At 57.3% G+C, this 27,753-nt stretch overlaps 1 protein-coding gene across 2 annotated transcripts in view; it reads right to left on the bottom strand.

Moving 5' to 3' along the window:
- Positions 1-23,042, bottom strand: part of LOC137450126 (ceramide synthase 4-like) — a 46,322-nt gene extending 23,280 nt beyond the window's left edge. Inside the window, exons 1-4 of one of the 2 annotated variants that reach the window (XM_068156347.1) lie at positions 22,831-23,042; positions 18,352-18,488; positions 17,611-17,665; positions 2,863-3,036 (exon numbers count right to left, since the gene is read on the bottom strand). In XM_068156347.1, the coding sequence (XP_068012448.1) occupies positions 2,863-3,036; positions 17,611-17,630 (194 nt within the window). In that variant the 5' untranslated portion in view covers positions 17,631-17,665; positions 18,352-18,488; positions 22,831-23,042. The remainder of the gene's footprint in view (positions 1-2,862; positions 3,037-17,610; positions 17,666-18,351; positions 18,489-22,830) is intronic. The other variant, XM_068156346.1, reaches the window with a different exon arrangement.
- Positions 23,043-27,753: the final 4,711 nt, after the last annotated feature.

The following is a 27,753-nucleotide window of genomic DNA, read 5'->3' as shown; positions in this document are numbered from 1 at the left end:
GAGGTCCCTTCCAGCCCAAACCATTCTCTGTGGCTTCTGTCTGTGCTGCTGCCCTGGGTCCTGGCTCTAAGCACCATGGAGAAGAGTTTGGTTCTTCATCTTCCAGTTCATGTCTTGTACTGAGGAGCCTGGAACTGGCCAGCCTGAGCCAGAGCAGGGCCCAGGAGCTGATCTCCCACTTCATGCTGCAGGTGAGTCCTGGTCACCACCTGGCAGTGCCTGCCTCCAGCCACATCCTGCAGACCAGCAGGGAGGAGAAGTGCAGCACTTGTGCTCTGGCAGTGACCTGCAAGCACCTTGGTGCCACATCTGCAGGGGCAAGGAAGGCAGCTGTGCCCTCAGGAAGGGGCAGGATTCATGGAATCCACACCAGCCACCTTCTTTGCAAGGAAGAGATCTGGATTCCACTTCTGTATCATCACCAAATCCTTATTCAAAGACTTAATCACTCCTGGGGGTTCCCTAAAAGCTTCCAACTCCAGCCAGCACTGAGGGCTCTGAAGCACTGCAGCTTCTTGAATGGTTTAGGTTGGAGGAGACCTTAAAGATCATCCAGTTCCAGCCCCCTGCCACGGGCAGGGACACCTCCAGGGAGGAGGCAGCCACAGCCTCCCTGGGCAGCCTGTGCCAGGCTCTCCCCACGCTCACTCTCAACAATCTCTTCCTCATCACCAGTCTCACTCTCCCCTCTCCCAGCTCAAAGCCATCACCCTCATCCTGGCACTCCCAGCCCCTGTACCAGGGCTCACCTACTGCAACCCCCTGCCCTCTAAACTGTCCCACCCTGCTCAAAGCCTCAGCCAGCCTGGCCTTGACCTCCCCCAAGGAGGAGGCATCCACAAGCTCCCTGGGCAGCCTGTTCCAGTCTCTCATCACCCTCACACCCAAGAACTCCTTCCTGAGATCCAGCCTGAGTGCCCTTGCAGCACAGAGGACCTGAAGGACCCTGCCAGCCTACAGAGTGATTCCATCTCCCTGGGCAGCCACTTGTGCAAAAGAAGGCTGAGAGAAACATTTCCTCTCCTGCCTCTTCTCCTCTCTTTCCAAACTGCAAAGCACTGCAGGTTCTGACTGAGCTCTTCCAACCCAGCACCTCCCCAGAGAACAGCTGGGCAGAGTGATGCCTGACTCCAGTGAGAACCACTTTGAAGAGCATCCAGAACCCTGCCAGGGGACCTGCCCTGCAGCCTGGACAGTGCCTGGCACTGTGGCAAACCTCAGCTGTCCACCAGCAGATGGCTGGGTGCAGACCCCACTGCATAAAGGACCAGGGCTGCTGAGAAACTCAGAGCTGGTGAAGCCTGCAGGATCTCCACCCAGCTCTACCTTTGCCATCAGCCCCACACTGTCTCTGCTGGGAGGTGATGTGCAAAGCACCCCAGGGGCTCTGACCAGAAAGACCCTGACTGATGGTTGGGAAGCAGCTTCTTGTGCCAGCCCTGCAGGATGGTGTCTCAGAGGCTGCAAAAAGCTGCAGCAAAAGCAGCTCTGGGAGCAAGAGGAGAAGAGGAGGAGAAATTTTGGCAGCCCAGCAGTGGGAGAGTCTGCAGCAGGCTTCAGAGGAATCACAAAGTGTCAGGGGCTGGAGGGGACCTCTGGAGATCATTGAGTCCAACCCCCTGCCAGGGCAGGTCACACAGCAACACATCCAGGTGGGGCTTCAAAGTCTCCCCAGAAGGAGACTCCTCAGCCTCTCTGGGCAGCCTGCTCCAGGGCTCCAGCACCAGAAAAGATGTTCCTCAGGCTGAAGTTCAACCTCCTGGGTTCCAGCTTGGATCCACTGGTGCATGTCCTGTCACTGGGCACCACTGAAAAGAGCCTGGCACCTTCAGCAGCAGCCTCAAAGGCCTCTCCATGGCACTGACTCTGAAGCAGAGCTGGGGGGGCTGTGTGGTGCTGATCCTGGCCTCAGATGGCCCAGCCCAGTCCCATGCATCTTCTCCAGGCTTTGCCAGATGCAGTACCCCAGCTCATCACCTCCCAAGACAAAGCAGACAGCTGTCCTTGGGCAGTCTGAACATCATTGCTGCTGCCCTCAGCCCAGAACCAGCAGGTGAGGTGCAGGAGGCCCCAGAGCAGCAACTCTGCCTTCTGGAACACAAGCAGAGACCACAGCTAGGACCTCCTGCAGTGAAAGGAGTCACATTGCTTGTGGTGAGAGCTTGAGGGCAGGGCTTGTGCTCTGTGTGCAGACACTGCTACAGCCAGGGGACAGATGCACAGAATCACAGCACAGGTTGGGGTGGAAGGGACCTTCAAGATCATCCAGATCCAACCTCCTGCCATGGGCAGGGACACCTCCCACCAGCACAGCTTGCTCAAGCCTCATCCAGCCTGGCCTTCAACACCTCCAGGGAGGGGACAGCCACAGCCTCCCTGGGCAGCCTGTGCCAGGCTCTCCCCACCCTCACTCTCAACAATTTCTTCCTCATCTCCAGTCTCAATCTCTCCTCTCCCAGCTCAAAGCCATTGTTCCTCATCCTGGCACTCCCAGCCCTTGTCACAAGTCCCTCCCCAACTCTCCTGGAGCCCTTCAGCTACTGGAAGGCTGCTCTGAGGTCTCCCTGCAGCCTTCTCTTCTCCAGGCTGAACAGCCCCAACTCTCTCAGCCTGGCCCCACAGGGGAGACTCTGCAGCCCTCTGATCCTCTCTGTGGCCTCCTCTGGACCCTCTCCAGCAGCTCCAGGTCCTTCCTGTGCTGGGGGCTCCAGAACTGGAGGCAATGCTGCACAGCACTGGAAAGAAAGAGCTGAAAGATGCACCCCAGCAGACTGTGACCTGGAGTTTGTGTGGCACAGGCAGAGAGGCAGCTTTGGACCCAAAGTGGCAGCCCTGGAGCCCCAGCATCCCCGAGGCACTCACCTCTCAAAGGCACGGCGCACGCCCACCAGGAGCAACGCAAAGGGGATGCTGAGCAGCAGATCCCGGGGCTGAGGGTACTGGATGTCTTCAGACTCTTGCATGTCCTCCCAGGTGATGCCTGGAGGCAGCCAGAACTCGTGCTGCCACAGCCAGTGGTACAGGGAGCCTGCCATCCTGGAAGGAAGGGAGAGAGGAGAAACTGAGGGCAGGCTGGCACCCAGCAAACCTGCCAGCACAAGCCCCGGGAGCAGGGCAGGGTTCCAGCCCTGCTGAGGTGGCAGCTGGCTGGGCAAGCAGCAGAGGTGTGGAACACAGCAGCACCCAAGGAGCTGATAACCTGCTACAGACTGATGTTAGGAGCTGGGTGACTCCTGGTAAGGAACTAAACCAGGGCTAAAAGGCAGCTGAGTGCTTCAGGACTCGGCAGAACAGAAGTGTTGCTCTCAGCAAGAGGGAGCAGAAAGCTTCCAGTTTCAGACTCCTCTACTTTTCAGGTTCCATCATGAGAAGGACACAGAGCTGCTGGATGAGTCTAGAGGAGGTCACAAAGATGATCCCAGGGCTGGAGCAGCTCTGCTGGGAGCACAGACTGAGGGAGCTGGGGGTGTGCAGCCTGCAGAGGAGAAGACTCCAGGGGGACCTCAGAGCTGCCTGCCAGGACCTGAAGGGATCCTGCAGGAAGGCTGCAGAGAGACTCCTCCTGAGAGTGTCCAGAGCCAGGCCAAGGGGGAATGGTTTGAAGCTGAGGCAGAGCAGGGCTAGACTGGAGCTGAGGAAGAAGTTCCTCTGTACCAGGGTGGTGAGACTCTGGCCCAGGCTGCCCAGGGAGGCTGTGGCTGCCTCCTGCCTGGATGAGTCCTTGAGCAACCTGGCCTGGTGGAAGGTTCCTTGCCCATACCAGGGGGTGGAACTGGATGATCTTTAAGGTCCCTTCCAACCTAAACCATCCAGGCTGAAAGACCCCAGCTCCCTCAGCCTGTCCTCACAGCAGAGGTGCTCCAGGCCAAACAATACCCAGACACAAGCTCTGAACAGAAGCCAGAGGCTCTGTAGGGACACAGAAGAAGGAAAAGGGAAGTCTGGGATGAGCTGCCCATGGAGATAAGCAGAGCAGCAGCTGGGAGATGCCATCTCAGGAGACAAAAGGCAAAGCATCTCAGGTAAGTGTCTGAGCAGCATGAAGCTCCTCAGCAGGAGAAGCCCAGAGCCTGACCCATTTTCTGTGAGGAGGTTGCCTAACAACTCTCAAATGAATCAGAGGGCTGCCTGTGAAGGCAGTTCCAGTGCAGGTGTTCCTGTGCTGGGCCACCTGAGCTGTCTTGCTGCACTCTGAGGCTGGCAGCTGACTCACAGCTGCTCTGGATTGGCACTTTGGCACCTGTCTCAATGTGCCCCTGGATCTGACTGCAGCAGGGCCCTGCTCCTTCCACTCTGACTCTCCTGTCTCCTGGAGCATGCACAGCCAGCCCAGCATGGGCCAAAGCTGACTGCACAGCCCTGTGCAGCTGAGACCAAGGGGATGCAAACTCCCTGAGCATTTCAAGTGCACAAAGCAGGAACCCCTCTGCCACTCACAGAGTGTCAGGGCTTGGAAGGGACCTCCAGAGATCATCCAGCCCAATTCCCCTGCCAGAGCAGGGTCACCCAGGGCAGGTCACACAGGAACACATCTAAGTGGGGTTGGAATCTCTCCAGGGAAGCCTCCACAACCTCCCTGGGCAGCCTGCTCCAGGCCTCCAGCAGCCTCACATGAAAAAGTTTCTCCTCCTGTTCAGATGGAACCTCCTGGGTTCCAGTTTGTGCCCCTTGCCCCTTGTGCTGTCCCTGGGCACCACTGAGAAGAGCCTGGCTGCATCCTCCTGCCAGCCACCCTGCAGATATTTGTAGGCATTGATCAGATTCCCTCTCAGCCTTCTCCTCTCCAGGCTAACCAGCCCCAGGGTGCTCAGCCCTTCCCCATCAGAGATGTTCCAGTCCCTTCAGCATCCTCATGGCCTTCACTGGACTCTCTCCAGTAGTTCCCTGTCCCTCTTGAACTGGGGAGCCCAGAATTGGACACAGGAGTGCAGCTGTGATCTCACCAGGGCAGAGCAGAGGGGCAGGAGAACCTCTCCCTTGACCTGCTGGCCACCTTCATGCACCCCAGGAGCCCCCTGGCCTTCCTGGCCACAAGGGCACATTGCTGCCCCAAGGAAAGCAGGACTTGGAATCATAAAACTGTTTAGGTTAGAACAGGCCTCCAAGGTCACCCAGTCCAACACCAACCCAACCTCACCAGGGCCACCAAACCATGGCCCCAGGTGCCATGGCCACAGGGCTCTGGAACACCTCCAGGCATGGGGACTCCACCACCTCCCTGGGCAGCCTGTGTCTATCCCTGACCACTCTGGCAGCAAGAAATTTTCCTCCTCTCCAACCTAAGCCTCCCCTGGCACAATTTCAGCCATTTCCTCTCCTATCACCTCAGACTAGGGAGCAGAACCCAACCCCCAGCTCACTGCAGCCTCCCCTCAGGGAGCTGTAGAGAGCAAGGAGGTCTCCCTCAGCCTCCTCTTCACCAGACTGAACCACCCCAACTTGCTGGGGGACCTGCAGCATCTGCACCCCACAGCACAGAGCAGCACTGCAGGGCTCCCAGAGCAGGAACCACCACTACACCCAAAGCCCTCCAGGCCAAATTCAGAGAGAGTTTCCCTTCCAAAGCAGTTTGGGCTGCAGCCTGGCATGGAGCTGGGAAGGTTCCTCCTGGGCTCCCAGCTCAAAGCCAAGCATGTTCACCCAGAAGTTGAGACTGCTGCTTACAGCCTCAAGGAGCTGCTCTGCTGCCTGGCTTGCAGAGCCCATTCCTGAGCCCTAGATCAATGTCTGCCCACAGGAACAGCCCTGGGAACTGACAGAGGGGAATCCATGACAGCAGGGGGGTGGTGAAGGAGAGAGGAGACTAACAAGTGTCTGAAACCAGCCACTGGAGGAGAGGCACAGAATGGTAGGGGCTGGAAGGGACCCCCAGAGACCATCCAGGCCAAGCCCCTGCCAGAGCAGCATCTCCCAGGGGGGACAACCTGCTGCAGTGTGCCAGCAGCCTCCTGCTGCAGAACTTGTTCCTCACATCCAATCTCAATCTGCTCTGCTCTACTTTGAAGCCATTGCCTCTAGTCCTGTCCCTGCAGGCCTTTGGGAACAGTCCCTCTCCATCCTTCTTCTAGGCCCAAGTGTGTGATGTCCCTGCAGTGCTGGGGCAGCTCTGGAGTCCTCAGCACAGGCAGGGACCTGGTGGAGCAGGGCCAGAGGAGGCCACAGCAGTGCTGGCAGGGCTGGAAGCCCTCTGCTGGGAGGCCAGGCTGAGAGAGTTGGGCTTGGGCAGCCTGGAGAGGAGAAGGCTCCAGGGAGACCTTCTGGTGGCCTTGCAGTGCTTCAAGGGCTGAGCAGAAAGCTGGGGACAGAGCTTGGAGCAGGGCCTGTTGGGACAGGACAAGGTTTGATAGGTTGGATTCGATGATCCCAAAGGTCTCTTCCAACCTGGAAATTCCATTCCATTCCATTCCATTCCATTCCATTCCATTCCATTCCATTCCATTCCATTCCATTCCATTCCATTCCATTCCATTCCATTCCATTCCGCTCTGTTCTAAGGGGGGATGGTCTGGGACTGAAAGAGGGAGCTTGAGAGTGAAGAGAAGGGAGAAATGTTCATGATGTGGTTGATGAAACCCTGGAACACACTGCCCAGAGAGCTGGGAGCTGCCCCATCCCTGGCACCACTGCAGGTCAGGCTGCCTGGGGCTCAGGGCACCCTGCTCTGCCTGCAGCTCTCCCTGCTGGCTGCTGGGATCCTGGCTGTGGGTCAGGGAGTGCAGTGCCAGGGGGAGGGCTAACGGTCTGGAACAGCCAGAGTGGAGATGCAGATCAGACAGCAGCAATCAGGGCTCCATTGTGAGGGTGGTGAGATACTGCAGCAGGTTGCCCAGAGAGCTTGTGGATAACCTCATCCCTGGAACCACCCCAGGTCAGGTTGGATGAGGTTCTGGGCAACCTGATGCACTGGGAGATGTCCCTGTCCATGGCAGGGGGGTTGGACAAGATGAGCTTTAAGGTCCCTTCCATCCCAGCCCAGGCTGTGATTCTAGAAAGCTCAGAACTGTGCTGTTCAAGGTGACCTCATTCCTCATTCCTCTGCCTCCAAAGGCCTCCAGTTCTTGATCACACCAGAGATGAGCCATTGTCTGCAGGGGGATTACCAGGTCTGTGGGTGGACAAAGCCACAGGCACAAACATCCCCACAGTGGCTCTAGGCCAAGCCCTTTAGGTCTGCCAAGCCTCATTAGCCTAATTGCAGCATCACTGCTGCCAGAGCCAGCAGAGGACTCCTGCAGAAGGCCTCCTGGTGCAGCCAGTTTGCCCAGGCCTGGATTAACCAGCACCAGCACCAGCAGCAGGGTGCTGCCAGAGGGGAAATGACTCCTTGCTGTGGAAGCCCCACAGCTTTCCCAGCTGCTCCAACAGAAGCTTGATTCTTCACTCCAGAATTCAGCTCTCCACCCCACTAGGGAGCCTGATCCTTCCAGCCCCTGAGAGCTGGGCTGCTCTGCCTTGCCTCCCTGACTCTCACCCTGCCCCAGGCTTTGGTGCAGGCTGCTCATGTGCTGCTCTGATCCAAGGCAGCACTTCCATACACACCCACTCCTGGGAGCCCTCTGTGCCACAGAAGGCCCAAGCAAATCCCAGGAGCTGCACACCAAAGCCCAGCAAGCAGACAAACTTGCTTCCCTAGCTCCCCAGTGCACACCTACCTACCTCCCCCCCATGAAGGAATTCCTAACTGCCATACCTTCTGCTCCTCTTGCCAGCTCCTTCCTTGCTAGCCTGCTCTGCCTGCTTGGCTCCCAAGCTGACTGCCAGCTATGGCCCGGGGCAGAGGCTGCAGGCTGGTGCCACTCATCCACCTCAGAACACCAATCACACAGCTCCTCTTCCTCCATCAGCCCTGCAGCTCCTCAGCTCTGCTCAGGAAAACACAAGGACAGGTTTAACTCGTTAAACACGAGGCCCAAACAGGCAGTGAGTGCCTCAGGCATCACCAGGCCATTGGTACTCAGAGCTCAAATCTGTCTCATCCTTCCTCTTGCAGCACAGGAGCCCTCCTGGCTGCCCTGCACAGCCCTCACTGCAGCTCAGCTCTGCCTTTCCTGCCTCCATTCTTCCACACTCAGGCACCATTGCTATGTTCCTCCTGGCCAACCATCCCCACTTCCACCTTCCTGACACTCCCACTCTCTGGCTGAGCTCAGGCCATGCTTCCATGCTCATCCCTCTTGGCCTCCTACCATTTTTGTTTGCATTCTACCCTGTTGGGGTGGACAACATTTGGGTCTGGAGGGGGCTGTCCTGGAAGGCTACCCTGCTGCCTGGGCCCCTCTGCCTGCCAGGACAGACTCCCGTGGGATCCTGCCAAGCAGATCCTTGAGCAAACCCAAACCTCTCCTCCTGGAACTGAAGAAACCCCCCCAAGAACTTCCTGCAACACCACAGCTGCTTCTGCCACACTTCTCTGCCAGGAACCTGGAGATGCTTCCCTGCTGAGGCTGGGGAAACCTGGGCTGAAGGCAGCACCACTGTCAAACCAGTCTCCACCATGAAGAGATGAGCTCAGTGTCCAGGGGCACTGGGAAAGCAGCACAGCATAAGCTGAAGACCTTCCCAGGCTCTGTCTGGCACTTGCCTCATGGAATCAGAGAATGGTTTGGGCTGGAAGGGACCTCCAAAGCTCAGCCAGTCCAACCCCCTGCACTCAGCAGGGACATCCTCCACTAGATCAGAGCCCTCTCCAGCCTCACCTTGAGCATCTCCAGGCCTCAGACACCTCCCTGGGCAACCTGTTGCAGTGTTCCAGCAGCCTCCTGGTGCAGAACTTGTTCCTCACATCCAATCTCAAGCTGCTCTGCTCTAGTTTGAAGCCATTGCCCCTGGTCCTGTCCCTGCAGGCCTTTGGGAACAGTCCCTCTGCAGCCTTCTTGTAGCCCCCTCCAGGTACTGGCAGGCTTCTCTAAGGTCTCCCCAGAGCCTTCTCTTCTGCAGGGCAGGCTGAGGTGACCCAAACCCTGCTGCCCTGGCAGCTGGGCACAGCCAGCACTCTCCTGCTGGGCCCCAGCTCTACAAACAACAAAATGCATCAAACCTCCCAGCAGGCTGCAGGCTGGTTGTGTGGGAGAGGCAGCAGAACACCAGGTCCTACCAGCACTGTGGGGAAAGCTACACCTTAGGAAGAGCACCAGATACACCTCCTGTCCAAGTGAGGCAAGAGAGGCACCCAAAGCACCAGATAAAACATCTCCAGTAATCACAGATTCCTCCAGGGGCTGCCTGTGCCTCAGGACAGTAGGAATGCAAACTGCAAGGAGGCACCTGAACAAGCCAGGTGAGCTTCTCAGTCATGTCCTGGCATTTCTTCCTTCATTCTTTCTCCCCATGCCTGCTATTTCCTCCTGTCTCACTGCAGAAACAGCAGCCACTGCCTGACATCACCTGACACAACTGAGGAAGAAAATCAAGTGATTTGCCTCAGGCCACAGCAAGCTAAGCATTCAGGATGGATGATCACAGACAGAGGTCAGGAGGCAGCTACCTGAACTCTCCATCAGGGTGGGAGTGTTGGGGCTGTTCAACCTGGAGAAGGGAAGGCTCTGGGGAGACCTTAGAGCAGCCTGCCAGTACCTGAAGGGGCTCCAGCAGAGCTGGGGAGGGACTTGGGACAAGGGCTGGGAGTGCCAGGGTGAGAGGTGATGGCTTTGAGCTGGGAGAGGGGAGGCTGAGACTGGAGATGAAGGAGAAATTGTTGGCAGTGAGGGTGGGGAGACCATGGAACAGGCTGCCCAGGGCTGTCCCTGCAGACATTCAGGATCAGACTGGATGGGGCCCTGTGCAGCCTGCCCCAGCTGGAGCTGTCCCTGCTGCCTGCAGGGGGCTTGGACAAGCTGATTCCTGAGGGTCCCTTCCAACCCAATGCAATCTGTGCAGCTGCAGCCCACCCCGGCTTAGAGAAGCACTGAATTCACCACTCAGGATGATTCCCTTTGCAGCCATCCTACCCTACAGCCTGCAAGAGGCAGAGGATGACTTTCCACAGCAGCCTGGTGCAAGAGTCACTCAGCTTTAATTACTGTGGAGGAGCTGCCTCTTAACTTCAGTATCAACAGCCCCATCAGTTTCCCAGGCTTTTGTTCCCACCACCTCCCCACTCCCCAAGCCCTTCCAAAGCTCAGAGGAGAAAAAGAACTTCATTAATGTCAAATGAAGGGGTTTTATAATGATCCTGTTCCACCTCTGAAACCAGGAGGTGTGGCCATGGCCCTTCATCTCCACAGACAAACCTTCAAGCCTTATCTGGGGACAACATCTGCATTCCCACCACCACCAAACCCACAGCCATTAAATCATTGAGAAACCAACAGCCACTGAGAGGGAGACTGAGGAGGAGAGGAGCTGTGACTCACTCTGCACAGCTGTGGGGCCTCCATCAGAGCTGCAGCCCAGCAGAGGATGGCTGCTACCAGCCCCATCTGCATGGGACCTGCCTGAGCTCAGCTCCTGGACAGCTTAGAAAGCAGAATGCAAAGGTGAAGCCCTTGCAACAGCCACTGTCCCACTCTGCTGTGTGCTGGAGGAGCAGCTCCCAGCAGGAGAACCTGCCTGCACCTCAGCTTCACCTCCCACACAAACAAATCTCCAAGAGAGCTGGGGCTGTTCAGCCTGAAGAGAAGGCTCCAGGGAGACCTCAGAGCAGCCTGCCAGGACCTGAAGGGAGCCCAGAAGAAAGCCAGAAAGGGACAAGGGCTGGGAGTGACAGGGTGAGGGACAATGGCTTTGAGCTGGGAGAGGAGAGAGTGAGAGTGGAGATGAGGAAGAAATCCTTGAGAGTGAGGGTGGGGAGAGCCTGGCACAGGCTGCCCAGGGAGGCTGTGGCTGTCCCCTCCCTGGAGGTGTTCCAGGCCAGGCTGGATGAGGCCATGGCAGGGGGTTGGAGCTGGATGAGCTTTCAGGTCCCTTCCAACCCAACCCATTCTGTGCATCTGTGCCTCTGAGGGCTGCAGCCACCCATGTCACACACCCTGCAGCTCTGAGAGCAGGGCAGGTTCCTGAACCCTAGTGGGACCTTCGATGAGCAGCCCTGCTGAACACAGCCAGAGTGCTCACTGCAGAGCACTGGGGGCTTCTTGGTCTTCTCCTCATGGACACTGGCACTCCTGAAGCTGCAGAGCTACAGACCAAGCACAGCCCTGTGAGGAGAGGCTGAGGGAGCTGGGGTTGCTCAGCCTGGAGAAGAGGAGGCTCAGGGCAGACCTCATTGCTCTCTACAGCTACCTGAAAGGTGGTTGTAGCCAGGTGGGGGTTGGCCTCTTTTCTCTAGCAACCAGCACCAGAACAAGAGGACACAGTCTCAAGCTGTGCCAGGGGAAGTTTAGGCTGGAGGTGAGGAGAAAGTTCTTCACAGAGAGAGTGATTGCCCATTGGGATGTGCTGCCCAGGGAGGTGGTGGAGTCCCCATCCCTGGAGGTGTTCAAGAGGGGATTGGATGTGGCACTTGGTGCCATGGTTTAGTCCTGAGGTCTGTGGTGACAGGTTGGACTGGATGAGCTTTGAGGTCTCTTCCAACCTTGGTGATACTGTGACCAACCCCCACCTGGCTCCAGCCTCCTTTCAGGGAGTTGTAGAGAGTGAGGAGGTCTCCCCTCAGTCTCTCCAGAGTAACTCCCCCCAGGCCAGCAGTTGTTCTGCCCTGCCTGAGCCAAGAGCACCGAGGGGGACCAGGCCAGCACTGAGCAGGAGGCAGAGCCAGCTGCAGCCCCTGCAGCATGCCAGCAGCTCCAGCCCTCCCAGCTCAGCTCCAGCCCTCCCAGCGCAGCCCCAGTGCAGCCCCGGCCCTCCCAGCTCAGCCCCAGCTCAGCCCCAGCCCTCCCAGCACAGCCCCAGCACAGCCCCAGCTCAGCCCCAGCTCAGCCCCAGCCCTCCCAGCACAGCCCCAGCTCAGCCCCAGCCCTCCCAGCTCAGCCCCAGCACAGCCCCAGCCCTCCCAGCACAGCCCCAGCTCAGCCCCGGCCCTCCCAGCTCAGCCCCAGCTCAGCCCCAGCCCTCCCAGCACAGCCCCAGCTCAGCCCCAGCCCTCCCAGCACAGCCCCAGCTCAGCCCCGGCCCTCCCAGCTCAGCCCCAGCTCAGCCCCAGCCCTCCCAGCACAGCCCCAGCACAGCCCCAGCTCAGCCCCAGCTCAGCCCCAGCCCTCCCAGCACAGCCCCAGCTCAGCCCCAGCCCTCCCAGCTCAGCCCCAGCTCAGCCCCAGCCCTCCCAGCACAGCCCCAGCTCAGCCCCAGCCCTCCCAGCACAGCCCCAGCCCTCCCAGCACAGCCCCAGCCCTCCCAGCTCAGCCCCAGCCCTCCCAGCTCAGCCCTGGCCCTCCCAGCGCAGCCCCGGCACAGCCCCAGCCCTCCCAGCTCAGCCCCAGCCCTCCCAGCTCAGCCCCGGCACAGCTCCAGCCCTCCCAGCTGCAGCCCCAGCTCAGCCCCAGCCAGGCTGCCTGAGCTCAGGGGTTATTTTTAAGCACACAGATACCGAGGGTCACTTTCTCCTTGCTCCAGCTCACCACAAATAGCTTCCCCAGCCAGGCTCACACACACTTGGTTATTTGGGGAACTCTGCCCTCAGCGCCAGCTCCGCACAAGGAATTCCTCTGATCTCTCCTCTCAAGGCACCAAACAAACTCTGAGCCATCTTCCAGGTCCTGCCAAAGGAGCTCTGCCTCTCCTCTGTGTGTTGAGGGAAGGCAGGCCAAGGATCACAGACTCACAGGAGGCAGCAGGTTGGAAGGGACCCTCCCAGGGCACCTTGGCCAACCCCCTGCAGGCAGCAGGGACAGCTCCAGCTGGAGCAGGCTGCACAGGGACACAGCAAACTGCAGCTTGAGTGTCTCCAGGGCTGGGGCCTTGACCACATCCCTGAGCAACCTCTTAACAACCAGAGAATCATAAAACTGTTGGGGTTGGGAAAGGCCTCTAAGGTCACCCAGCCCAACACCAACCCAACCCCACCATGGGCCACCAAACCATGGCCCCAAGTGCCATGGCACCAGGGTTCTGGAACACCTCCAGGCATGGGGACTCCACCACCTCCCTGGGCAGCCTGTGCCAACCCCTGACCACTCCTCCAGCAAAGAAATTGTTCCTCATCTCCAACCTAACCCTCCCATGGCACAATTTCAGGCCATTTCCTCTCCTATCTCCTGATCCTAGGGAGCAGAGCCCAACCCTTGGGGGCATGGGGCTCCAGGCTCTTCTCAGAGCTGTAGAGAGCAGTGAGGTCTCCCCTCAGCCTCCCCTTCTCCAGACTGAGCACCCCCAGCTCCCTCAGCTGCTCCTTGCAAAGCTCTGGTGGTACCCCAGGGGTGAAAAGAACTCTGCTCATCACAAAAGCAATAAACTGATCACAACCTGCAGCTCAGCTCAGCCAAGATTGGCTTTTTAACCCTGTCCTACCTACTCTGATCCAAACCTTTGGCACTTGTTGGGTTGGAAGGCACACACCAGACCCATGGCTGTGCTCATCTCTGCAGCAACCTCAATGCAAAACCCCTGGAGAATTTCTTGGTTATTGGATCTGCCCTTCAGAACAAAGGCACTGGCTGTTACCAAAGCCCCTGCTGGGGAAAGCATCAACATGGAGCCCTAGAATGGCTCAGGTTGGAAGGGACCTTCAAGATCATCCAGTTCCAACCCCCTGCCACAGGCAGGGACAGCTCTCAGCTGGACTCAGCTGCTCAAGGCCTCATTCAGCCTGGCCTTGAGCACCCCCAGGCAGGAGGCAGCCACAGCCTCCCTGGGCAGCCTGTGCCAGAGCCTCACCACCCTCAAACTGAAGAACTTCTTCCTCAGCTCCAGTCTAACCCTGCTCTGCCTCAGCTTCAAACCATTGCCCCTTGGCCTGGCTCAGACCCTCAGGAGAAGTCTCTCTGCAGCCTTCCTGCAGGATCCCTTCAGGTCCAGGCAGGCAGCTCTGAGGTCCCCCTGGTGTCTTCTCCTCTCCAGGCTGAACATCCCCAGCTCCCTCAGCCTGTGCTCACAGCAGAGCTGCTCCAGCCTGTAGCTCATCTTTGTGGCCTCCTCTGGACTCTCTCCAGCAGCTCTGTGTCCTCCTTCTGCTGGGGACACCAGAACTGGAGGCAGGATTGGAGGTGAGGTCTGAGCAGAGCAGAGCCCAGGGGCAGAATCCCCTCTCCTGCCCTGCTGCCCACCCTGCTCTGGCTGCAGCCCAGCACACAGCTGCCTCTGGGCTGCAGGAGGGCACTGCTGGGTCCTGGGGAGCTGCTCAGCACCCAACACCCCCAAGGCTCTTTCTCCAGGGCTCCTTTCAACCCACACTGCCCCCAGCCTGGGTTTGTGCCTGGCAGTGCATGAGGCTGCTGCAGTTGGGCCTCTCTGAGTGCAGTCCCTGCTCTGTCAGATGAAAGCTACCCTTCAATGACCTCTGCTAGAGGCAGCAGTGGGGACATGCAGTGGATTCCTGGCACTGCTGGCCAATTCTGGCCAGAGATGCTGAGGTGCACTCTGCAGTAATCATCCTGGCCACAAAAATTAATCCCAGCAGCACAAACAACCCCCAGAGGATCTTCAAACCTGGGAAAAGGATGACATTTCATTTCTCTTGACTTACAAAGAACCTGCTGTGGGCTGCTGGTGGAATATGAACCCTTTCACAGAGACACACTAAAGGTTCAAGCATGCATAGGATGGAGGCTCCCAGGGAAGTGAAAGCTCTCATTTGAAAGAGGAAGGAGGGCAAGGAGGGTTTTAGCAGGCTGTGGAAAAGCAGCTCCAGGGTCAGTGTGTGAGAGCAGGTCCACCACTGAGTCACATCATGACCATGAAGAGTGGTCTTATTCCTTTGATGTAAGGAAGTGGAGAGCAGCACTTCTGACAGGTCTGCCCTTCATGGCAGCTTCCCACCAGGCACCATAGCCACAGATGGCATTGGGCTGGAAAGGACCCTGAGAGGTCATCTTGTCCAACCCCCTGCAGGCAGCAGGGACAGCTCCAGCCAGAGCAGGCTGCACAGCCAGGCTGACATCCCTGGGGATCCTGTTCCAGTGTCTCCCCAGCCTCACTGTGCAGAACTTCCTCCTGGTGTCCAACCTAACTCTGCCCTGCTCCACTTTCAAACCATTGCCCCTCAGCCTACCTCCACAGCCCCTTCTGAGCAGTCCCTCCCCAGCCTGCCCGCAGCTCCCCTTCAGATACAGCTCTGAGGTCTCCCTGGAGCCTTCTCTTCTCCAGGCTGAACAGCCCCAACTCTCTCAGCCTGTCCTCACAGGGCAGGCTCTCCAGCCCTCTGATCATCTTGGTGGCCTCCTCTGGTCCCACTCCAGCAGCTCCAGGTCCTTCTTGTGTTAGGTCCCAGAACTGAACACAGCACTGCAGGTGAGGTCTCCCCAGAGCAGAGCAGGATCCCCTCTCTCCAGCTCTGGCCACACTGCTTTGGATGCAGCCCAGGCTGGGCTGGGTCACGGCTCCTGGGACTGATCTCTCCAGCACAACACAACTGGAACCTGCCCTGGGTCATGCTGGAGCTTTACACCCTGCTGGGCAGGGATGCAGTGCCCACCTCCTGGCAGAGCATCCTGCACAGCCCTAGCAGATGTAGCCAGGTGCAGAGAGTCTGGCAGATGGAGCTCTTACAACACAACCTGCAGTGCTCTGCAGTGAAGCCAGGGGCATCAATTCTGAACCTGTGCCAGATGCCACTGAAGTCTTCAAGTACTCAGTTACCTGCAACCCAGGTGGGGATAGTTCATTTTACTGGTAGGCAATGATTCCATGGCTTTGGCTTTCTAGAGGACAACCTATTTGTATCTAAGCTCTTGTATCAGCTGAAGCTTCCCCTTGCCCTTCAGTGAAAGTCTTCTCCTACAGGGAGGAAATCTGGAGCAGACCCTGGAAACAGGCAGGAGATAAAATGTGGAGCACAGGGAGCAGTCCTGGGCCTGGACATTTTATTCCACCTTTGCTCTTGTCAACAGGCTTCACAATCACAGCTGGAGTAGAGCCAGCTCACCACCCCCCCCCCCCCTCCTCTGGACAGTGGAGCTGAGTGTGGAGTTGCTGTCCCACAGCAACGCTTGGGTGCATGCAGAGATTGCAGATGGAAAAATGTCACTGTCCAGGCACCACTGTGAGACACAGCTTCAGCTGTCAGCATTCCAGAGCACAGGCACACAGCAGCTACAGCACAGGAAGCCACCAGGGACTGCTTGTGGTGACTTGGGGCTTTGAATTGTCTCTGGAGCTTGGGGCAGAGGAGCCTGAGGGCTGCCCTCACTCCTGCTGATAAAGATGTGCAGGGCTGGAGCCAGGCTCTGCTCAGGGATGGCCAAGGACAGCACAAGGGGCAGTGGGTGCCAGCTGGAGCAGAGGAGCTGCCAGGGGAACAGAAGGGGAAACTTTGTCCCTGTGAGTGTGACAGTCTTGAGCAGGCTGCCCAGAGAGGTTGTGGAGTCTCCTGCTCTGGAGACTTTCCAGCCCCACCTGGATGTGTTCCTGTGTGACCTGCCCTGGGTGACCCAGCTCTGGCAGGGGGGTTGGACTGGATGATCTGTCAAGGTCCTTCCCAACCCCTCCCATTCTGTGAGGCTGGGAGAGCCAAAGCCTGGAGCTGTGCTCCGGGGGTGGAAGCAGCAGCAGCTGTCCCTGCAGACTGCATGGATGGGTGGAGAGATCCACTACAGCCCCGCCAACGAAACTGCTGCCCCTTGCAGCAAGAAAGGACTCCCCTGCTGGGACAAGTTCCTTTTAACTCTGAGCCAGTGTAAACCGACACCACCATCAAAGCCTCGACCTTAGCCTCCACCCGTTCCTGCCCAGCACTGCCTTCCCATGGCCACTGCCTCCCCACACAGCACAAGAACTCCCGAGGCTTCACGGAGCCAGCCTCTCCCCACCCTCACTCCCAACAATTTCTGCCTCATTTCCAGTCTCACTCTCCCCTCTCCCAGCTCAAAGCCATTGTTCCTCATCCTGGCACTCCCAGCCCTTGGCCAAAGTCCCTCCCCAGCTCTCCTGGAGCCCTTCAGTTCCTGGAAGGCTGCTCTGAGGTCTCCCTGCAGCCTTCCCTTCTCCAGGCTGAACAGCCCCAGCTCTCCCAGCCTGTCTCCACAGGGGAGGTTCTGTAGCCCTCTGATCCTCTCTGTGGCCTCCTCTGGACCCTCTCCAGGTCCTTGTGCTGGCAGCACCAGAACTGGAGGCAGTGCTGCAGGTGGGGGCTGAGCAGAGCAGAGCAGAGGGGCAGAATCCCCTCCCTGTGCTGCTGCTCTCCCTGCTCTGGCTGCAGCTCAGCACTCAGCTGCCTGCTGGGCTGCCAGGGACCAGTGCTGGCTCCTGGGGACTTTGTCACCTACTGACACCCCCAAGGCCTTCTCCTCCTGGCTGCTCTCAGCCACTGCTCACCCAGCCTGGATTTGTGCTGGGGATTGCCCTGAGCCAGCTGCAGGAACCTTGGCCTTGTTGAACCCCATGGGGGTGGCTTGGGTTCACATTTCCAGCCCATCCAAGTCCCTCTGGCTGGATCCCCTCCCTCCAGTGTGTCAACAGCACCACACACCTTGGTGTCATCCACTAACTTCCTGAGGGTTCTACTTTTCTCTACAGAAACAGCTCCAGAGGATCCAAGAACAACATCCCCTGAGCTCCAAATGCCCAACTGCTGCATCATACCTGGAGATATCTAGATCCATGTCATCAACTCCCTGCTGGCCTCTGTGAAAGGAACCTGCAAAACAAACAAATAAAAATAGAGGAATCACAAACCAGAAGACTAAACCTGAAGGTATTCCCTGTGCAGCCCAAAGGATTCCTCACTGGGCACATCCAACTCCCCTGCAGAACATCTGAAGGGGGGAGGTCAAGAGGATGAGGCCAGGCTCATCTCACTGGTGCTCAGCAACAGGACAAGGGGCACAAACTGGAGCCCATGGGGTTCCATCTGAACATTAAGGGAAACTTCTTTGCTGTGAGGGTGCTGAAGCCCTGGAGCAGGCTGCCCAGAGAGGTTCTGGAGTCTCTGGGTGTGTTGTGTCATGCAAATGCAACTGCTTGATTCACTCCTAGGCAGAGCTGCAGGAGCAGCAGAGAGGCACAGGCAGCACAGAGCCATAGAGATGATTGGGTTGGGAAAGGTCTCTGAGGTCATCCAGTCCAACACCAACCCAACCCCACCATAGCCACCAAACCATGGCCCCAAGTGCTAGGGCCACAGGGTTCTGAAACACCTCCAGGGATGGGGACTCCAGCACCTCCCTGGGCAGCCTGTGCCAAGCCCTAACCACTCTGGCAGCAAAGAAATTTCCCCTCTCTGCCCTGGCACATTTCATCTCCTTCTATCACCTGAGACTAGGGAGACAGCCAAACCTGACCCAGCACAGGACACAGCATCCTCTGGAGACTTTCAAAACCCACCTGGATGAGGTCCTGGGCAAGCTGCTGTGTGTGACCTTGTGTTAGCAGAGGGCTTGGACTGGGTGATCTCCACAGGTCCCTTCCAACTCCTGCTTTGCAGCTTGGGTTTTGTGTACCAAGCCCACACCTGGGGTTTCCTAGAGTCAGGGAATGCTAACATGAATGTCCTGGAGATGCTTTGTGTTCCTCCCCTGGCCTCTGATACTGTTCCCTGCTGTAAACACTTCCAAAAAGACAGAGCTCTCTAACTCTGTGAACCCCAAAGCAGTGTTTTTTTTCCCCCAAAAGCTCTGCAGTGGAGAGTTTAGAACATTACAGAAGCCAGTGTCAGAATAGGGAACAAACATTTAGGGACACTGGAGTGATTTCCTTGCACTGTATCTCAGAGGACAGAAAGCAATCAAGACTTTCCTGACACCTTCTTGAGCTTCTGAATATAGAATCACAGAATGGGCTGGGTTGGAAGGGACCTCTAAAGGTCACCTAGTCCAATGTCCTTGCAGTCAGCAGGGGCACCTCCACCAGATCAGGTTGCTCAGAGCTTTGTCGAGCTTGACCTTGGATATCTCCAGGGATGAGGCCTCAACCACCTCCCTGGGAAGCCTGTTGCAGTGTTCCAGTAGCCTCCTGGTGCAGAACTTGTTCCTCACATCCAATCTCAATCTGCTCTGCTCTCATTTCAAACCATTGCCCCTGGTCCTGCCACTGCAGACCTTTGCAAACAGTCCCTCTGCAGCCTTTAGTACCTTTAGGTACCGGAAGGTTGCTCTAAGGTCTCCCTGAAGCCTTCTCTTCCCCAGGCTGAACACCCCCAGCTCCCTCAGCCTGTCCCCATAGCAGAGGTTCTACAGCCCCTGATTATTTTCATGGCCCTCTTCTGGACCCTCTCCAGCAGCTCCAGGTCCTTCCTATGTTGAGGACTCCACAGCTGGACACAGCCCTGCAGGTGAGGTCTCCCCAGAGCAGAGCAGAGGGGCAGGATCCTCTCTCTCCAGCTCTGGCCACACTGCTTTGGATGCAGCTCAGGCTGATCCTTGGCCTCCTGTGCTGCCAGTGCCCATTGCTGCCTCCTGCCCAGCTCCTCCCCCAGCAGCACCTCCAAGTCTTCTCTGCAGGGCTGCTCTCGATCTCATCATCCCTTAGCCTGGCTGGGTATCAAGGATTGCCCTGATCCAGGTGCAGGACCTTGCACTTTGCCACCTTGCACGTCAGGCTTTGCACTGCTGCACCTTACACTTCACACCTCAGCAAAGATCCTGATCAGCTGCCTTCTGGAAACCTTCTCAGCTGCAGGCATGGCTGCCATGGCTGTGCTTCCTGCACACTGCAGCCTATACAACTTGGCTGCTGCTGCAATATTGACCCTTCAGAGCTGGTGTTCTCCTTTCAGAGCAGACACCACTTAAGTCCTGCACTCCAAAGGATGTCAGCAAACTGTAAGTAGCCTTCAAAAACCACAAGAACAACAAGAACAACAAAAATCCCTTCCCATCAAGCTGGTGGCTCTCACAAAGAGAAGAAAAGCAACTCCCTCAAGTGGAGAAGTTTTAAAAAGAAGCCTTCACCAGCTCCTTTTCTGCCACAAAAGTGCATGGCAGCAACCTGACCATTTAAGCACCAATGCACCACCTCAGGAGCTCAGATCCCAGACAGTTTGGAGTCCCCAGGCAGGCTTAGAATCATAGAATTGTCAGGGCTGGAAGGGACCTCAAGGATCATCTACGTCCAACCCCCCTGCCATGGGCAGGGACACCTCACACCACAGCAGGTTGCTCACAGCCACCTCCAGCCTGGCTGCAAACACCTCCAGGCAGGAGGCTTCCACCACCTCCCTGGGCAACCTGTGCCAGGCTCTCACCACCCTCCTGGGGAAGAGCTTCTTCCTAACATCCAGTCTGAACCTCCCCACTTCTAGACTTGGGAGGTAGGAATAACTGAGTTTGGACACCCCCAAACACCACAATTCTTCTCTCTTGGTAAAATCTCTCCAGACACCATCTAACAGCAGAGGAAAAGGGCAGCACCTCAGAAAAGTCATTTTGGTTTTGATTAGAGCTGATAGCCATCATGAGCTCCCCCAGCTACAGCCCACAGAGCTGGCAGAGGGAATCTAATCTTTGCCACAGGCAAAGAGAGAAGCCAAGTGGCTCTGAGTGACCTGTGTGCCACACTGCCAAACAGAAGCCAAATCTCTCTGCTTTTAAGTGAACAGAGGGTAAATGCAACAATCACAGAATCATAGACTCAATAAGGTTGGAAAAGACCTCAGAGATCACCAAGTCCAACCTGTCACCCAACACCTCCTGACTACTAAACCATGGCACCAAGTGCCACAGCCAATCCCCTTGTGAGCACCTCCAGGGATGGTGACTCCACCACCTCCCTGGGCAGCACATTCCAATGGCTCATTTTTCACTGCAGCTATTTGTTCTCCTTCCTTCCTGCCTAGAAGGAGCAAGTCAAGAAAATTCTACCCTGCTTTAGCTCCTTGATACACTTCTTGACACGAGACAGGACCCACACTTAGGAAAGTGATGGCTTATGTTCACTTCAGCAGTTTGCAGCAGCTAACAAGCAGCCCAGAACACACATTCCTCACCCAGCACCATGGATTCCAGGTGAAAAGAGCACTCTGGGCTTAATATCAGATGCATATTTGAATGTTGCCAGCTCATTTGCTGCTGTCTGAGCAAAGCACCTCACAAAGGCCTTGCCCTCCAACACACAACTGTAGGTCAACACCATAAAAGCTTTCTCCCTCTTTAAAGAATATTTGAACACTTTGCCCTGGTGAGACCTCCCCTGCAGTACTGTGTGCAGGGCTGGAGCCCTCAGTATAGCAAGGACCTGGACCTGATGGAGAAGGTCCAGAGGAGGCTACAAAAATGATCAGGGGGTTGGAGCAGCTCTGCTGTGAGGACAGGCTGAGGGAGCTGGGGGTGTTCAGCCTGGAGAAGAGAAGGCTCCAGGGAGACCTTAGAGAAGCCTGCCAGGACCGGAAAGATGGAGAGAGACTGTCTGCAAAGGTCTGCAAGGACAGGACCAGGAGCAATGGCTTCAAACTAGAGCAGAGGAGATTTAAATTGGGTATCAGGAAGAAGTTCTGCACTGTGAGGGTGGTGGAACACTGGAACAGGTTGCCTAGGGAGGTGGTTGAGGCTCCTTCCCTGGAGATATTCAAGGTGAAGCTGGACAGGGCTCTGGGCAACCTGATCCAGTTGGGGATGTCCCTGCTGAGTGGGGGCAGGTCGGACTGGATGAGCTTTGCAGGTCCCTTCTGGCCTGGACCATTCCATGATTCTAGGCAATAAAACCTCCTCTCCATATTCCTGTGCCCATGAGTCTCCTGACACGCTAAGCCTGAGCCTGCAGACATCACTCAGCAGCACAGGCTCCCAGCCCACAACCAGTTGTTCCTGTTGGCTGAAGAAGAGCCTGCTTGCTCTGGAGGGCAAACATCCCCAGGTCTGGCCTTTCAAACACACCTCCCCCTGCAAACCTCAGCTCAGAACATGTCACCTTACACTTGCAAAACGCAGAGTTCTCTCCAGATGCTGGTAAATGATGTAGATAATCGACCACGTGCTTTCTGACCTGCCTGCCCGGGCTTCAGATGTCTGACTTCCTATCACACTTGGTGATCTATCCCAGAAACACTGTTTTATGCTCTGATAAACACCTCCTGCTCTGGTATCTGATTGCAGTCTTGCTCCATTACCAGCACTTCCTAAAACACACCACCTGGTCCAGCTTTCAATGATCCCAGCAGCGAAACTCATCACCAAACACTTGGATCAGGCTTTTGGGCCACTTTAACCTAAACTAAGTAGAGGTCTTTTCGCCTTTGTTCTTTACTACGTGAATTTTAATCACGACACAAAGCTTTATCAGGACCATCACAGGCAGATTCTTACAGCCGCGTGCTCAGAGAGTTGTTTTTCTTTCCCCTGCTTTTGCTGGGAAGTTTTCATCGCCAGCAGGGAAAACCCTGCCTCGGTTCGAGCGCTTTGCACGGGGAGGGCTGAGGGAAGGAAGCGCTGAGGCTGCGAGGGGCCAGGACGGTTCCGACAGCACCGCTGCCTGCTCTGCTCTGCTCTGCCCTGCCCTTGCTCCCAGCCAGCACTGCCCCAGAGTTCCTTTTCTTTCTCTATCGATTTCACACGACCTGGCTGCGCTGCAAACTGCTCCGAGAGCTGCGCGGAGAAGATTTCCTCCTCCTCCCGCCTGCCGCAGCCAGCAGGAGCCCACCCGCCCCCTTCCCCGCTTCACCCGGCCCCTTCCCCCCTTCTCCCGGCCCCTTCCCCTCCCCACCCGGCCCCCTCCGAGCACGGCTCTGCCGGGGCGGGATCGGCATGAGGAGCCAGTCCCCGAACTTTACACCCCGGGTTCTGCAGACCGAGCCGGACACCTCCGCTTTCCCCGGCAGCGATCGCAGCCCTGGAGCCACAGCCCCCCGGGCAGCCGCCACCCCTCGGTCACCTCTCGGCCGCCGCCTGCTCCCCCGCTGTGCCCTCCGACGGCCTCGGAGTCGCCGCCGACCCTCCCTCCCGGCGCCGCCAGCCGCAGGGGCTCCGCTGATCCTTCAGCCGCTGATCCTCCAGCCGCTGATCCTCCAGCCGCTGCCCGCTCAGCTCCAGCCTCCCCCGCCGGGGCGGTCCCGAGCCGGTCTCCGCGGAGACCACGCCGCAGCCAGCCGCTGAGCCCCGGGCGGAGCGAGAAGAGGAGGCGGTGGCCGAGGGGCGGACTCGGCCCGGGCGCTGCTCCCCTCCTCCCCACCCGGCCGCGCCTCTGCTCGCCCTGCCCTGCCCTGCCCAGCCCTGCTCTCTCTGCTCTCCTCCTGTGGCGGAGGCAGAAGCCTGAGGTTCCGCCCCCCCTCTGCCCAGGGCTGTGAGGGGCACTCAGCAACGATGAGGCACGGAGGGTGACTGAGGGGATAGGCAGGTGGCCCTGGGGCGCTTGACCGTGTCTGAGACGTGCCAGGAGCAAGGGTGGGCTGGGTGTGCCCCTTCGCCTTGCCCCTGAGGGCTGAAGGTGCGCTGGATGGGGCAGCCCTGCTGGGACAGGGGCGAGGTGACACAGCAGACCCAGTCCTGGCAGAACGTGGAATCATGGAATGCTTTGGGCTAGAAGGAGCCTTCAAAGCTCATCCAGTCAACCACCCACTGCTGTCAGCATTCCCAACCAGAGCAGTTTGCTCACAGCCCCAAACAACCTGACCTGCAGCGGTGCCAAGGATGGGGCAGCTCCAACCTCTCTGGGCAACCTGGGACAGGCTCTTACCACCCTCAGGGGCTCTACAACTCTCAATCTCCCTTTTCTAGTCTCAGACCACCCCCCCTTGTCCTGTCCCAACAGGCTCTGCCACAACATCCTCCCCAAAGACCTGACTTAGCGTCCTGTGTCGCTGCCGTTTGCGCGGTGCCTTTTACAGCTGCCGAAGGGAGAAGCAAGTGCTAATGGATGGTTATTTTGTATGCAAATAAACGGATCAGGTGAATCCACCTGAGACCTTTGCTGCTGTTGTGCTCAGGTGGGAGAGCCCTCAGCCACCCTGCTGAGCCCCAGCTCCTGCTCCTTTCTTGTCATGCTTGCTTCCCTTCTGTTATTTTGCCTCTGGCCTCTTCTTTCACCTCCGTTGGTCTCCTAAAGCTCTTTACAGAGCTGCCAGATCCGCTCTGAAGGACCTGACCTACCCCTGGTAGAAAACTCCACACCTGGGTGAACACACACACACACACAGATCCTCTACAATGCACACGTCAAGCAGGACTTAGAGCAGCCTACAAACACCTGAGAGGGTGCTGCCAGACCCCCTGTCAGCAGCCATCAGTGGAGGTGCTGTGGGGACAGCTCACTCCTGGGGAGATCCAATTGGACTCCACAGGAAAACTTTTCTCCATGGGAACTGTTAGAGGTTGGAATCATCTCCCAGGGGCAGTGCTGGATTCCCACCCATTAGTCACTTCTAAGACACAGCTTGCCAGGGTGCTGGGCCAGCTCCTTTCTGGAGAGAGGCCAGCAGAGAGCTATGAGGATGATGAAGGGACTTGAGTACTTTTTTCTGTGAGGAAAGGCTGAGAGCCCTGGGGCTGGTTAGTCTGCAGAGGAGAAGGCTGAGAGGGGATCTGATCAATGTCTATAAATACCTGAGGGGTGGGGGGCAAGAAGAAAGTGCCAGGCTCTTTTGGGTGGTGCCCAGTGATAGGACAGGGAACAAGGGGTACAAGCTGGAGGGGTACAAGCTGGAGCCTCAGAAGCAGCAAGGGAAGAGTTTGGTCCTGAGTGCAGGAGCACTGCAGAATGAGCCCCCCCTGACCCTCACCTCCTCTTTGCCATCAGCAGCTGTCAGGTCTCATCCTGTCAGGATGAGGATGTCAGGAGGATGCAGCCAGGCTCTTTTCAGTGGTACCCAGGGATAGGATGAAGGACAATGGACCTAAACTCACTCACAGGAGGTTCCACCTCAACATGAGGAGAAACTTGTTTGGTGTGAGGCTGCTGGAGGCCTGGAGCAGGCTGCCCAGAGAGGTTGTGGAGTCTCCTTCTCTGGAGACTTTCCAACCCCACCTGGCTGTGACACCTGCCCTGGGTGATGCTGCTCTGGCAGGGGGAGTTGGACTTGACCTCCAGAGGTCCCTTCCAACCCCCAACACTCTCTGAGTCTCTGATTTGTGATTTCCACTCTACTTGTACCTTGACAGGTCAGACCAAGGTGATCCTTGGGGTCCCTTCCAGCTTGGCAGTCTGTGACTGTGCTCAGATTAACCCAGCACAAGCCAATTAAAAAAGAAGGAAGGGAGGAAGGGAGGGAGGAATGGAGGAAAGGAGGGAGGAATGGAGGGAGGGAGGGAGGAAGGGAGGGAGGAAGGGAGGGAGGAAGGGAGGGAAGAAGGGAGGGAGGAATGGAGGAAGGGAGGGAGGAAGGGAGGGAAGAAGGGAGGGAGGAAGGGAGGGAGGAAGGGAGGGAGGAAGGGAGGGAGGAAGGGAGGGAAGAAGGGAGGGAGGAAGGGAGGGAGGGAGGGAGGAAGGAAGGGAGGAAGGGAGGGAGGAATGGAGGAAGGGAGGGAGGAAGGGAGGAAAGGAGAAAGGGAGGAAAGGAGGGAGGGAAGAAAGGAAGGGAGGGAGGAAGGAAGGGAGGGAGGAAGGAAGGGAGGGAGGAAGGAAGGGAGGGAGGAAGGAAGGGAGGGAGTGAGGAAGGGAGGGAGGGAGGAAGGGAGGGAGGAAGGGAGGGAGGAAGGGAGGGAGGAAGGGAGGGAGGAAAGAAAGAGGGGGAAAAGGAAAGAAAGACGGGGAAAAAGAAAGAAAGAGAGGAAGAGGAAGGAAGAAGGAAAGAAAAAGCAAGGAGGCTGCTCTGTGTCTGGAAGCCCAGTGGTTAAAGGATATTATTTCAGTCAAAACAAGGCGAAAGAGCAGCCCACAGCTCTGGAATCACTGCAGTACAGCTGTGTAGATTTTTCAGGGCAGAAGAAAACATCCTTCAGATGATCTCTTGTGTCCTCCTGGGTTACATAGGCAAACAAAAATTCCACCCCATCATTCCTGCTTTCAAGCCTGGCGAGGCCAGATCATGTGTACTGTTATTGTTTGCCAGCGAGCTCTAATGCATTCTTGGAGCACTTCAGCCTCTTCTCTCATCTTGCTAAAATGCTGCCCATCAGCTCTTTAATTTCCAGCCTCTTTGCAAGCTGCTCTCAGGACAGTTCTGGTTATAAATACCTGTGCAGGGTGAAACCTGACCAATTCCAAAGCAAACAGTCTGCCTTTCTTTGGTTTCTCACTCACACATTTTTAACCCCACATGACCTGTCCCAGTCGAGTTGGCAGCGCACAGATGGCTTGGAAAAGTCCCTCCTCCAGTAGCCAGCTTGCAACAGCAGAGCACAGAATGGTTTGGGTTGGAAGATCATCGAGTCCCAACCCTCCCTCAGCAGCAGGGAACAGTATCAGAGGCCAGGGGAGGAACTGAAAGCATCTGCAGGTCATTCATGTTAGCGTTCCCCGGCTCTAGGAGGCAGCAGGTGTGGGCTTGGTACACAAACCCAAGCTGCAGAGCAGTTGCTGCTGCCTGTGGGTTAGGGTTGTGGTAAAGGAGTTCAGACAGTGCAGCTGCAGGTGGTTAGATCACAGAATGGATTGGGATGGAAGGGATCTTAAAGATCATCCAGTTCCAACCCTCCCTGCCACCTCCCACCACCACAGGTTGCTCAAGGCCTCATCCAGCCTGGCCTTGAACACCTCCAGGCAGGGGACATCCACAGCCTCCCTGGGCAACCTGTGCCAGGCTCTCCCCACCCTCACTCTCAACAATCTCTTCCTCATCTCCAGTCTCAGTCTCCTCTCTCCTAGCTCAAAGCCATTGTCCCTTGTCCTGGCACTCCCAGCCCTTGTCACCAGTCCCTCCCCAGCTCTCCTGGAGCCCTTCAGCTCCTGGAAGGCTGCTCTGAGGTCTCCCTGCAGCCTTCTCTTCTCCAGGCTGAACAGCCCCAACTCTCCCAGCCTGTCCCCACACCACAGCTTCTGCAGCCCTCTGATCATCTCTGTGGCCTCCTCTGGATCCTCTCCAGCAGCTCCAGGTCCTCCCCCGGAGCTGGAGGCAGTGCTGCAGGTGGGGCTAGAGCAGAGCAGAGCAGAGGGGCAGAATCCCCTCCCTGTGCTGCTGCTCTCCCTGCTCTGGCTGCAGCTCAGCACTCAGCTGCCTGCTGGGCTGCCAGGGACCAGTGCTGGCTCCTGGGGACTTTGTCACCAACCAACAGATGAGTATCCAGGCAGGCAGATCAGTGACTGCACTTGCATCAGGGTAGTAGGACCCTGGAGTTCCAATCATACCAGGAAGCTGTGGCCACATCACAGCCCCTGGCAGGGTCCCCAGTGCTCCATCATGCAGGTGGTGGTGCCATAGCTCATCATGTGGCATCAGTGAGCCCAGCTCCAGGCAGTTCCTGCCCTGCAGTGTCTGCATTTGCCAAGGCAGCCTTTCTGGCTGGCATCCAGAGCCCACTGACGTCAATGAAAAGCTCCCACTGACTTCCAAAGGCTTGGGATTGGGCCTTCCAGGAGCAAAAACCTGCTCCTTGCAGTGTGTGCAGAGGGTGAAACAAAAACATCTAAGGTCACTGGAGCAAAGGAAGGAGCTGTGCTCAGGCTGGGATTTGTCTTTCTTCTTCCCTTGGCTTAGGTGTGAGGATCAGTTACAGAAGTCTGAGTCCTGCCACTCACAAGGAACAGCCTCTGGGTCATCACCAGCAGCATCAGAGCACAGCTCAGACCTGCAGGGCTCCACAGAAGGCACCTCAGACCACAAAGCCTTGCTGAGGAGCCCTGCCATGGTGCACAGGGATTGTGGCCCCTGCCTGCCTCCTCAGCTGTGTCAGCCATGGTGAGTTCTGAGCTGTGGCTGAGAGC

Source organism: Melanerpes formicivorus, unplaced genomic scaffold, assembly GCF_026170545.1.
Source record: "Melanerpes formicivorus ecotype bairdi unplaced genomic scaffold, bMelFor1.0.p_v2 SCAF_34, whole genome shotgun sequence".
In the NCBI taxonomy this organism is placed as follows: domain Eukaryota; kingdom Metazoa; phylum Chordata; class Aves; order Piciformes; family Picidae; genus Melanerpes; species Melanerpes formicivorus.
Note: the sequence above shows the minus strand (reverse complement) of the source record. Positions and strands in the feature narration are given on the sequence as shown.